Genomic DNA, 13617 nt, shown 5'->3' on the forward strand with positions numbered 1-13617 from the left:
TACCTTCTTTCACTCTTCTCCATATTACCATGACCTCAGCAAGCGCCTCAACCTCACTGTGATTAATTGTTTAAGGAGGTGACCTAAACCTTCATTCTGAAAGATCTTAGGCCATTAGTAGTACTGCATTGGGTCGCTGTCTTTCATCGATTTAGTCACACATCGTGGTAAAACTAAGAGAGGCCCTAAGATCTTCTGTATTCCACACACACTTCTTACCACCACTGTATGGTAGCAGTCCAATTTCTCCTTGGTAGTTAGGAGTAATCACATCAGCCAGCACAGTAACTCTGTTTTGACCTACGGATTTAGAGGTAAGAAACCCAAAGCGGCAATGCGGCAGTGTTTGTTTCTATTATATTTCATTGTTTACGCTATTACACTTGTCCCCACTTCCTCCCTCTTTGCCCACTTCCACCTAGTCGCCGCCTCCCCCTCCCTCAGGCCATCACCACGTCATTGTCCGTTTCCTCGGGTCATGAAGTCATGGGCCATGGGTCATGGGTCATGGGTCATGCATGTGTGTTCTTTGGCTAATCCCTTCACCTTCTTTCCTCCAGTCCCCACTCCCCGCCCTGACAGCTGTCAGTCTGCTCCATGCATCCACACCTCTGTTTCTATTTTTTCATCAGTTTATCTCGTTCATTACATTTCACATATAACTGAGATCATACGGTGTTTGTCTTTCACTGCCTGGGTTATTTCACTTAACATAATACTCTCTAGATCCACCCATGCTGTCGCAAAAGGGAAGATTTCAGAGCTCTTACCTTTTGCATCGTGACAATCTTAGTTTCTATTTCCAAAGAATCGTTGTTTTCTCTTCTGGTGAAAGCATTTCTCCATTGGAAACAAAGACTTCTAGGCCATCAGTAAGGTCATGAGGACAGGGAGCGAAAACTGTCTTAACTAGCCACTAGGGGTAATAATGAGAGCTACTACTCCCATTTCCACTCCTTAATACCTGGACTGTTGACTCCTGGCTTTGCTAGAGATTGCACCATATATTAAGCTCTCATTAAGAACCTCCTAGAGAACCCTGTAAGGTATTGGCACTAGTGTGCGGTTGCCTCTCGCACACCCCCTACCGGGGACCGGGCCTGCAACCCAGGCATATGCTCTGACGGGGAATTGAACTGACAACCCTTCGGTTCGGAGGCCAGTGCTCAGTCCACGGAGCCACCCAGCCAGGGTGAATTCTGTATAACTTTTAAGTAAACAAGTTCTTTCCTTTCCACCTAACTCAGGCATTGGGAGTTACGTTTTCAGCGATGGGCCAAAGAGCCCCAAACCTGTTTCGGAACTGCAGAGACCAACGTTCTGTTATACTTTGACATTCCAAAGGGGATGTTATCACAGATGCAAAAAGACAATAGACAGCCTCAAAATGAAGGTAAAGATTGACTTCTGTCAAGGAAGATTCTAGCCTAGGACATGACTACGCACCATGAACTGCTTTTTACTTAAAAACTTTCATTTCAGATCATTCCATGTGGTTACTTTGGTCTCTGAGTTTGTAAGGTGGCCATGCAGACCTCCCTGAGCTTGTCAGGTTTGGTATGTGGCCCCTTTTTGTTCACAGTTCTGAACCTGGAAACACTGAAGCTAAGTTTCCTCAGGGCCTCAGTGCCTGGAGGTGACTGTGGGAGGTGCCTGTGGAGATTGCTGTCCATTGCCAAGGACTACCCGCCACACCCTAAATACTTCTCTTACTTGCCTTAGGGTACTTATTCTAAGCATCTCCACTCATTTAACCTTCTGACAAGGGGATCAGTGGTTTTCTTGGAAGAGAACCAGAGAAGCATCCACGTGTGGGAGAAACATTGATCGGCTGCACATCCCCCAACTGAGGACCTGGCCTGCAACCCGGCCCTGTGCCCTGACCAGGAATGGAACTGATGGGGGACACAAAAGTTGAAAAATTTTAGTTTTAGATAATAGTCAATAAATTTAGTAATTAATGTACATAAAACACTATTGTTTCAGGAACTGAAGGTATGACCCACCCTGACTCCAGGAGTCCACAAGCAGTTCCACCTTGTGCCCCAGGAGGGCTGCAAGCGATGAAGATGGTGTCTGAGTCATTGTGTGAGACATCCACCCCCTAGGACACATAGGAGACCACCTCCCAGGACACAGATAAATAGCACAGTCCAGTACACAGATAAAGAATCACAGGTCAACAGATGAAAGAATTCTGCAGCTTTTTATCTGATTAACCTTCTCCCTGAATTCCAAACCCCTTACCTACACTTTTCTTCTGCCTATAAACAGGGTTGATTTGAAATGGAATGTAAGACGGTCTGTTAGGGAATGTAACCCACCGTCTTCTCAGATTGAAGGCCATCCGAAGAAAGTGCCCATAAAGATTCAAAAACTAAAAACTAAAAGAAAAAAAAATAAAATCTTTAAAAAAAGAAGTAGAATTGCCCATGGTTTCCCAATAATCCATGGTACTCTCCCATAAACTGCCTATTTGTTTAATAGATATTACTGCCACTTATTCCTAAAGTTTCTACTTATTTGTACACATGGACAAAGAAGTTAACAATAGCATTAGAAATATATCATTGGCATGCTTCTTATTTTTCCCACATAACTCAGGATCATTGCTTTGTGAACTCTGCCAAAACCAAAACATGAGTAAACCTGTAAATAATTTAGGTCATATCTCAACCCTCTCGGTCTCTATCTGAGCCTTCAAGGAACTCTTACTCCGTTCCCTGTAAGTTAACTCGTAATGAGTGTGTTCCACTTCTCATGACTGGTTTTCTGGACAAATGGAACTCTATGCATGCCCAGAGTTAATCCTCAACCTCAGGAGATACCAACTGGCAGATGCACTCATTTCCCTAGATAGATTGGAAAATACGTATGTCTCAAAATTTTGCAGATTCCATACCATCTCCTTCATCTCCGGAGTGGAGAAACCATTGAAAAAAAAATAGAACATGTAGAAAAGTTAGATAAAATTCACCTTTTCAATCTAAACACATTTCAAACATATGTCATTAATATTCATGATGTAGCCCTGGCTGGTGTGGCTCAGTGGATTGAGCGCTGACCTGTGAACCAAAGGGTCCCTGATTCGATTCCCAGTCAGGGCGCACACCTAGCTTCCTGACCAGGTCCCCGGTGTGGGGCGCATGAGAGGCAACTGCACATTGACGTTTCTCTCCCTCTCTTTCTCCCTCCTTTCCCCGACTCTAAAAATAAATAAATGAAATCTTTAAAAAAAAAATTGTGATGTAAGTTATTGCGAAATCCTTACACTTTTTGAGGACGTGAGGGCCTTGAAAATAAAAACGGAAAGATGGCTATGGTAAGCACATTAAAATGAATTACTCCTGACTGCATGCTTGGTGCTCAATTAGTAGGTGATATAATCGATATATATGTTCATAGAAACAGGCAATCATCGAAGCCAACATAAGCAGCATTTCAGGTACTCTAAAATCTTTGAAAGTTTTGCCAGGTACTGGACAGGTTGACCCTCTCTTCCTGCATCGGGGACTGCTTGGAAGACATAATTTTAGAAGGATAATGTTTATCCTATTGGTTTCTGTTTTGAAATAAATGTCACCTTAAATCCTCTGCGGTCAAGCACAACAAACTCTGGTAAAATGGAAAGTAAACCAAATATAGGCACAAATAAAAAGGAAAGATACTTTCAAATTATTCATATCTGTGTATCCGTAGGAATAACTGGTTTTTATGGAAATAGATTTTACATTACAGTGCCTATTCAGCCATTAAAAAATTCATTTTTCTTTGGTCTTTGCAAGTAATAAAAACATTTATTTACATGTAATTTTTTTAAATATATTTATTGATTATGCTATTACAGTTGTCCCATTTCCCCCCCCACTCCACTCCATCCTGCCCACCCCCCTCCCTCCCACATTCCCCCCCTATAGTTCATGTCCATAGGTCATACTTATAAGTTCTTTGGCTTCTACATTTCCTACACTATTTTTACCCTCCCCCTGTCTATTTTCCACCTATCATCTATGCTACTTATTCTCTGTACCTTTCCCCCTCTCTCCCCCTCCCACTCACTTAATGACAACCCTCATGTTCAAACTAGTTGTTTGCCTAGTTTGCTCTCGTTTTTGTTTTATGTGTGGCCGTTAATAACTGTGAGTTTGCTGTCATTTTTACTGTTCCAATTTTTGATCTTCTTTTTCTTAGGTAACTCCCTTTAACATTTCATATAATAAGGGCTTGGTGATGATGAGCTTCTTTAACTTGACCTTATCTGAGAAGCACTTTATCTTCCCTTCCATTCTAAATGATAGCTTTGCTGGATACAGTAATCTTGGATGTAGGTCCTTGCGTTTAATCTTGGGTAATGTAATTATGATGTGCCTTGGTGTGTTCCTCCTTGGGTCCAGCTTCTTTGGGACTCTCTGAGCTTCCTGGACTTCCCGGAAGTCTATTTCCTTTGCCAGATTAGGGAAGTTCTCCTTCATTATTTGTTCAAATAAGTTTTCAATTTTTTGTTCTTCCTCTTCTCCTTCTGGCACCCCTATAATTCGGATGTGGGAACGTTTCAAGGCGTCCGGGAGGTTCCTAAGCCTCTCCTCATTTTTCCGAGTTCTTGTTTCTTCATTCTTTTCTGGTTGGATGTTTGTTTCTTCCTTCTTGTCCACACCGTTGATTTGAGTCCCAGTTTCCTTCTCATCACTATTGGTTCCCTGTACATTTTCCTTTGTTTCTCTTAGCATAGGCTTCATTTTTTCATCTGTTTTTCGAATAGATTCAACCAAGTCTGTGAGCATATTGATAACCAGTGCTTTGAACTGTGCATCCGATAGGTTGGCTATCTCTTCGTCGCTTAGTTGTATTTTTTCTGGAGCTTTGAAGTGTTCTGTCATTTGGGTCTTTTTTTTTTTTTTTTTTTTTTGTCTTGGCGCGTCTGTTACTTTAAGGGGCGGAGCCTTAAGTGTTCACCAGGGCGGGGTAACGCTGGTCGCTGAGCTGTGACGCTATACGAGGGGGGGAGGGGCCGAGTGGGAGCAATGGCGCCTGCCTCACTCTCCTCCGGATTTCAATCCTTCACTACCATACCCACAATCAAACTGGGCCACTCTGGTGCTGGTTCCCGAGTAAGTGGGCCTGTGCACACTCTAGGCCCCTGTGGGTCTCTCCAACAACCTCTTCTGTGAGGCTGGGAGTCTCTCCTGCTGCTGCCCCAACCCCCAGGGGCGCCTTCAATCAGAGGTTTGAGGCTTTATTTCCTGGAGCTGGAGCCCTGGGTTGCATGGTCTGCTTCGTTGCCCGCCGTTCGTCAGGTTTATCTGTGGGCGAATTTGGTGCCGCCGGGTGCTACCCGCTGCTCTGCCTGCCCCGCTCTCCGCCCCTCTGAGTCCGGCCCTCTGGGTTTATCTGCGCAGATGTGGGGCCGCGGGGTCTGCTAGTGCTCGGACTGCCTGCGCCATTTGTCCCACACTCCGCCAGTCTCAGTCCCGCCACAGCCACGCGAGTCCTCTCCACCCCGGTGCCCGCCTCCGCCCCTCCTACCAGTCTGGATGAATGGTTATTTTCTATTTTCTTGGTGTTGGTCCCCCTTGCTGTTCGATTCTCTGTCAGTTCTGGTTGTGCGAGGAGGCGCAGTGTGTCTACCTACGCCGCCATCTTGGTTCTCTCCCTATTTACATGTAATTTTATATCTTCTATAAAAGTGCATCTAACCCTATGATGTATTTTATCTGTCAGTATATAATTATAATTATACCTATTTTATAACACACATTTTCTGATATACATGTTGATGTACTATATTATAATACATAATATCGATACTATATAATGATATAATATGTATGTATATTCTTTAATCCATTTTTCCACTCTTTAAGTGTGGAAGAGATACACAGTTTTTTTCCAGATAAATAGTCAGCAATACAAGGTCTCCAAACCGTAGAGTAAATGGGCCACGTGGCAAATTAATTGTAAAATAACACTACATTATAGAGCAAGTACGTAATGTTAACAACCCTGCGATCGTCTGGCTATTTAAAACTGTACATGATTGACTCTTCTCCTGCACTATTGCCGCAGTCAAAGGCACATTTGCACAACAATTTTAGCAAGGAAGAGAATTCTTTATTTTGTCTCAGTGTTAGGGTAAAATTCATCTAACTAGTTAATTTATTTTGATTCCTTGGACAGGTAGTCTCATTTCTATCTGGAGCTGTCTGTTGGTGACAAATGAAAACCAAGAGATGCCAACAGCAATCACTATTTGGCTTCACAGATATTTTCTTGAAATTTTTTATTCTTAAATCCATAGAAATAAAACGAAGATAGTCACTTATGACAGTTTTTACATTTTGAAAGATTTCACTTCTGTTACTGGTCATCTTTGTCGTGGTTAAGAGGAGGGCCAATAAATGACGTGAATCATCAGAAGTTTTCAAAATGCGAATGTATCCTAATTGGCAAGATGACTCTCATGGATTTTCTAATGGTAGAAACAGGAAGTTACAGAAGACGTATAAAGGGAATCTCAGAGCTCTGCTGTCCAGCTTCATTACCAGTTGTTCCTCGTCCTTTTGAAAGGTAAGGAGTTTATATCCAGTTGTTTTGTGGAAACTTATCTTTCCACTAGAATTGAAATATACCAACGTTAATCGGAACGCAACATTTCTTAGAGGTTGTAGACAATCCGAGGCATCACGTGGCTCAGGGAGCGTGTTTTGCTTGAAAATGACATAATGGCTGGTGAAGATGACGTGTAAAGGAAAGCCAAAATTGAAACCTGACCACTTCCAGGAGTACCTCCCATCCCTGACAATCATTTTACCGCACCGCATGCTACATTCTTCGAGTTCGTTTCCATTGATGTGTCGGGGCCCAACTTGCCTGCATTGTTGTGCTCTAAGCAAGGTAAACCACTGCTGCTTATAAACAGGTGATAACCATTCTGAAGGTATCAGAGCATCTCGCTCAATAACTCTTGTGGAGGCCGGGTCACAGATGATATGCTGGAACCTCAAGTTTTTAAAAACTGATTGAAATGCTCTGCCTCGTTTGGTTTCCAGGAAGGCGATGCAACCGGCACATTCTCTGTGCCTGGAAAGCCACTTGTTCGCGTGAACCAGGAGCTCTTCTATCGATCCTTTCCAAGCCGGGTTAAGACGAAGGAACATCCACTGTTTAAGTGTGGTGTATACATCTATTTCCTTTTGCATTACTAGTAGATTAGCAGAAGAGACGAGCAGATTCATGAGATCTATTCTGAGTTCTTTGTACAGCTCAACACTCGGATGTGTCATCAGATTGTGGAGAAGCCATTCGAAGCACCCTGTCTTCACAGAATCTAAAGCATAGGTTTCCGCTGCGGCATAATAGCCACAAACAGTTTTCCCATTCATTGTGTCCTCCATGGTCTGTTCACACTGCCGAATTAAGTCCTCTACTTGAAGCAGGTGTGCTGTTGCCAAAACTCCTAGAACTCCAAGGGGCTCCCTTAGGACGTATTTGTCCCTGTACAACGAGCCTAGTACAAAGTGTAGGGATTCTGCATCTACATTCTGGTCATTAATCTCCAGGTCAATAATCTCGTTGTGAGAGCCTTCCGAAGAACCTGTAAACATCATAGCAAAGTAACCCGACTGACATAAAAACTTTTTGTGTAAGCACCATACTTTCCCCAGAGCACGGATTTTAATGTCGCTGGTTTCCCCACTCAAAAATAAAGTTTGGTAAGCACACTCGGATGTGATCTTAAGCTTTTTACCATGGTTTGGTGGGACGACTTGCTGTAGCTCCTGGTCCCGATCTAGAGACCCGGGGCTGTCCTCAGACTCTGGGCCCACGGATGGCCTGCTCCACTTGCGTTTGCGGTTGCCAGTGACAAAGCTGGGGCCTGCTTGGGCTTCTGACTGATGCGGATCAGTTAGGGCTGATTCTCTGTAGCTCAGGATCCGACTGCCCGAGGACCCCATGGACGAAGACTCTTAGAGCTCCCAAGGAGACTGACTGTTGGAGAGACTTAGTTGCCATGGCGTTGCTGGGTCCTGACACCTCCGCCTAGGCCCTATTCTCACTGGGACCCTATGACTCAGTCCCACACGTCACACAGGAGGCCCTGCATTCTTCATCGTTCGCCCTGCCCCACAGTCCCTGTGGCCCCGCCCCCTGCCTTCAGTCTTCCAGGGAGCCTGGCCCCTTGCCTGAGCCCCAGCCGCAGGCTTTCCTAGAGAATGTTTCTCTATGAGGGAAATGACTGAACCAAAGGCTTTTTGATCAGAGGGTTAAGTATTGTAACGCGTTCACACACTCCCAATAGCAGCGTAAGAGGGAATGAAGTGTCAGCAGTCCTGAACACAATCCTTTACCCACCACTCGTAGCAATTTAAAAGGTGCACACTGGTATCTCATTTTATTCGCCGTTGATTACTAGAAGTGCAGGGAGAGACTTAAACAATTTTCCAGTAAGCTACATCTTCATAGTCTTTGCAGACTTCTGAAAGGTTTACATATATTTTCTCCTTGTGGATTGCTAGAAGCATCTTTTAACAACTTTAATTGCCATTTAATTTTTAGGGCGTTCTTGTCTGTATAACATGTTCATTTTTAAAAAAAGATTTCATTTATTTATTTTTAGAGAGAGGGGAAGGGAAGTCGAAAGAGAGGGAGAGAAACACATCCATGTGTGGTTGCCTCTCATGCGCCCCCTACTGGGGACCTGGCCTGCAACCCAGGCATATGCCCTCACTGGGAATTGAACCGGCGACCCCTAAGTTCGCAGCCCGTGCTCAGTCCACTGAGCTACACCAGCCAGGGCCAGCATGTTCATTTGTAAGAAGCTGAATCAGATTTTGCAAATATCGGCTTTTGTATCTCTGCTTAGAAAGCCTTTCCTTATCTGCAATTAGATAAATATTGTTCTATATTTCCTTGCTGAACTTCCATGGTATTATTTAATCCTTTTTAACTTCTAAATACTAACGTTTAAAGCATTTGGAAATTGTCATAATTTCAAGTGACAGAATCAATACACAAAAGAGTATGTACTTTATAGGACAAATTTTTACAAGTAGAAAAGCACACGTACAAGTTATGCACAGGGAAGATACTGAAAGTAGTAGACAAGATCCTACCGTACAGTACCTTTGGATATGGCTAGTACGGGTAGTATCAGAATGAAGCCCACGCAGCAGGTACAGTGGGGCCCATCAACAGTGAGTGACGGGCTGCGTGGCGTTCTCCATCCTTCTTAGCTGCAGATTGTGTGGGTCTTGCTTTCTCTTCATGCAGTGCCAGCTCCTTTACTTCATCCCAAAGCAAGACACTTCCTTTCCCTTCCAAAGAGTAGGAGTGATAGATTTGGACAAAGACAATGAATTGTCCCACACTGGTTTTACAGAGTGACTTTTGTCTGTCTCATTCACTGTCTGAACCCCAGCTGTGGAGAAGACCTCAGAAGCGATGTGCTGAAGCCATCGGGCCCGAGGGCTACTGTCAGGACTTATCTTCTGAATCAAGAAGTTGTAAGGATCCACTTCTGAGGCCCTTTCCAGGGAAGACAAATGCATAAATTAGTTTTCAGCGCAAGGAAGATGAAGTTCCCCCTGTCTTTTATGCAGGGTCAAATCCTCAGAGTGACTGCTCCCCCGACACAGCTGAAACCTGGGAACTGGGGCGTGACAGCCTTGCCTCTGAGCCTTGCACCACTTAGAGCTGTTCAAAGCTTTCATTTTTAGGGTCCAGTTGCTGGGAGAAACCAAGAAACTACAAAGAGGCTTCCAGCAGTATCTCTTTGGAAATTGTCTCTTGATCAAGTGTCTTAACTTCCCGAGAGTAGCAGTAATTGTTTAGTAGATTTGAAGAATTTAGAAGCCAGCGGGGAAAAGGCAAGTGTTTTTTCCCGTTATATTAAGATGTAATTGACATAAACACTGTATAAGTAAGTGTAGTGTGTACAGAATAATGACTTAACAGACACGTATTGCAAAATGATTACTATAGGTAAGTTTAGTTAGCATCTGTCACCTCTTACAGTTACTAATTTTTTCCTTGTGATGAGAACTTTTACGATTTACATTCTCAGCAACTTTCAAATGTACCATACAGCAGTGTTAACTACCGTCTTCATGTTGCACGTCCCATTCCCAGCACTTATTTATCTTACAACTGGAAGTCAAAAGGTACCAACTTCCATTACAAGGCAGGTGCTTTTGATGGGTTTCAACAAAATGTATCATGGCATAAAGCCCAACAGGCTTAGAACTGAAAACTAATTCCAAGTGCCGTACGATCCCACTCAGATGTGGAGTCTACTGAACAAAATGAGCTGACGGACAAAATGACTAAGAGGCATGAGTACATGGAAGAGACTGACAGATGTCAGAGGGAAGGTGGGGAGGGGGCACTGGAAGGGATTAGCTAAAGAACACGTGTGCATATATGGGCATCCCAGGGACACGGCCAACAATGTGGTGAAGGCCGAGGGGGCTGGGGCTGGGTAGAGGGGCCAAAGGGGGGAAGATGGGGATGTCTGTAGTAGTGTTAACAATAAAAACTAGAAAGAAAACTAATTCCATCACTCCCCAGCAGTGAAGTTTGAGCAAGTTTGTTAAGCTCTCTGGTCCTCGGTTTACTTGTCTTGTGAAGATCAGCTGTCTTTAAACTATTAATTGGTAGGCAGCAAAATTTCTCTTTTTTAACAATACCTTACAAGGTTACAATATTCCCACAATCTATGCAATGTTACGATGTCATCGCGCCCTGGTATTGCAGATCTAGAGTAATGTGGTTAAGGGAAAGGATTCCTATTACTAGCATTTTATAAAAGGGGAAGCCAGAGAGAAATGGCCAAGAGGCAGATGTGCTGTTCACATAGGGGGACAAGGGGAATGTCATAACCCAGAACTCAGAAATAAGGGGTGTTAGGTTGCTCCCTAAGGTTGTGCTACAATATCAGAGCAGAGACATGTAAAGTTGTTTTAAGGAATAAGACTGCTTCCCCCATCTGCAAAACATCTAGTCTTGACTAAAGGTATTATAAAAGCTACAGACAGGCCTGGCTGGTGTGGCTCAGTGCACTGAGCACCGGCCTGAGAACCAAAGGGTCTCAGGTTCGATTCCCAATGAGAGCACATGCGTGGGTTGTGGGCCAGGTCCCCAGTAGGTATGTTACAGAGCAAGGCATGGGTGGTTCCTTCACGATAAATTATTACAGAAAGGATTCCGCCTTTCTGTCTCTGGAGGTTCCTTCCCCCACGCCTCTACCTGCTAGGTTCGCAATGCCCGCCGCCAGAGGAAGGACGTCTCTCAATGCCAGAGACTGGTGAAAAGGAAAGGAATTGTTTATTTAAAAGTTACACAGACTTAGAGTAATGGCCTAATGTCTTCAATAAGATACTAAAGTCCTCTAGAATACCCACAGATGCACAGTCCTTCCCTCTCCCTGTGCCCAGTCCGGGGTACCGTGTCTCAGGAAAAGATGTAGAAGTCCGTGATTCAGGCTCCCGGCACCATCCACTGTGTGGCTGCTGCAATCTCCAGTTAATCCAAAGCCGTGTGGCACCTTCTCATGGCCCACCAGCAAGAGTCCTCTCTCCCCTTTCTCTATGGCTGCAAAGTCTCTCCTGCTGCCTAAGCCGTGTGGCAAGAAGAAGCACTCCAAAACCTCGTGGTCCTCTTCCTTTCCCTCAGAATCGCGGGGTCTCTTTTCCCCACTTCAGAACCACATGGACCTCTATCTATCTACTTGCTTCAGAGCCTCGTGGTTCTCCCATTTACTTCAGAGCCTCGTGGTCTCTTCTTCTCTCCTAAAACCTTGTGGTCCTCCCCACTACTTTGAAGCCGTGTGGTCTCTCCTTCCCTTCAGAGCCGCATGGTCTCTTCTTCTCCCCCCAAAACCTTGTGGTCCTCCCTACTACTTTTGGAGCCGCGTGGTCTCTTCTTCCTATGGCTGCTGGGCCTAGGTTTAAATCCCAGCACCCATCTTCCTTTGCAGCCCATTTCTGACTCCTCCTACAGTCAGTTACACCTGCCAGCATCCCTGTATTCTTCCAGCTTTACTGGGCTGCCATAGTAAGTCTGGGCAGGTGTGGCCCCATGGCGTGGAGCCAATCATCTCCACGCTCTCATGCAGGCCCTGTAACCAGGGGGAGTTACTTCCCAGTCCCATCCTGGGTGGAATTTTGTCCCATCCCCCTGGCTCAAAGCAGGGCCACAGCTACTTAACACATCCATGAAACCAGTTAAAGGTTATAGATATGTTAAATGACTGTGCCAGGGGTTAGCTGCAAAGCTCTTGCTACCCAAAACAACTCTGAATGGCCCTGTTCCATGTGTCCCATCCCCCCTGGCTCAGGCCTGTGGGGGTGAGGACATCCTACATACATTTTTCTAATATTTCCTGGACACCCTGAGTCCTGGACCCCATTACAAATCCCTTCTTGGGGCCCTCCTCTTGGCTGCACCCTGCTTCAGGTAGGGGTGTGGGAGAGGCAACCACACAATGGTGTTTCTCTCCCTCTCTTTCTCCCTCCCTTCCCCTCTCTAAAAACATACATCAATAAAATCTTCCATCAAAAAGCTACAGACAGAATTTGTCAGTCTGATGGAGGATGGTTGGTCAGCCCTGGAATAAAACATGGGTAAGTCTCGACCAAGCACTTGCAAGGGACGAGTAAATAGAGGCCTAGGGATGTTGAATTTTTGTACTTTCAGTGGTTAAGCTTTTCAGGCTGTTGCCATCAGACACTAAACAACATGTGAACCAGATGTTAGCTCTCCCCACCCTCATCTGTCTTTGTGTTACCACATGCAACAGTGTGTTTTTACTGTGTCAGCCTGACTCTGGAAATGGGCTCTCCTTCCTATACGCACACATACACATACCCACAGCCCACTTGCTCACATCAGCGCTGTTTTCTGCAGTGGACAGTGGGGTTGACGCTCCCACGTCCCTGTTACTGCAAAGTCATTTGTTGAAGCAAGTCAAGGTAATGCCATTCTTATTGTCAGTGAGTAGTGCATGTTTGAATAACATTTAAAATGTTTTCTGCATCTTACGATGTTTCGGCATCTTCAAAAAGCCATTTGGCTGCCTCTCAAATGCAAGCTGTGTACTTGACTAGAGGGAACCGGTCCGTGTGGCTTGGGGAAGGTGGCCCAGCCCTGGTCTGGAAAACTGACAGGCACAAGGCAGCACACAGGAGCCAGCGCCACAGATCCGCTTTCCGTGGGGAGCCAGGCCTGCATTGTACCTGGGGTGCTCTGAGGCTTGCTTTTGCTAAAAGTCTCTCACCCTGAATTGAGGCAGCAAATGTTTTCTGCATATCTTTAAAGTAACTTCCTAAAGTCTGTGTTAATCCTCCCAAGGATGGAGCGTAACCAGTTTGGCCGCTTTTCCCCTTGCCTTTGCAACATCCTTTTCTTTGTTATGTGTGAGAAGTAAACAGCAACATCCTTTTCAGTGCATAATAAATGAGGACCTTCCTTGAAGTAATGCTCCCAGAAAAGCAATAAAAGCCTGTCCAGGTGGGGCGCTCTCTCACTCAGAGTGGCCATGCCCTCCCTTTTCTCCACAGGACCTCTGCAGTCTGTGTGGATTTGTCTGCTGCATGCACGGCACCCCTGACACCTCTGGACCCA

General features: G+C 45.0%; 1 protein-coding gene across 1 annotated transcript; it reads right to left on the bottom strand.

The window, feature by feature from the left end:
- Window positions 1-6214: 6214 nt before the first annotated feature.
- Window positions 6215-7952, bottom strand: LOC128779956 (germ cell-less protein-like 2). Its single transcript, XM_053917010.2, has one exon. It carries the CDS (start codon window positions 7950-7952, stop codon window positions 6456-6458), a length of 1497 nt encoding a protein of 498 aa, XP_053772985.1. The 3' UTR covers window positions 6215-6455.
- Window positions 7953-13617: the final 5665 nt, after the last annotated feature.

Source organism: Desmodus rotundus, chromosome X, assembly GCF_022682495.2.
Source record: "Desmodus rotundus isolate HL8 chromosome X, HLdesRot8A.1, whole genome shotgun sequence".
NCBI lineage: Eukaryota > Metazoa > Chordata > Mammalia > Chiroptera > Phyllostomidae > Desmodus > Desmodus rotundus.

Excerpts from the sequence above, each read along its gene's own strand:
- LOC128779956 (XM_053917010.2), bottom strand. The coding sequence starts at position 7,952 with ATGGGGTCCTCGGGCAGTCGGATCCTGAGCTACAGAGAATCAGCCCTA.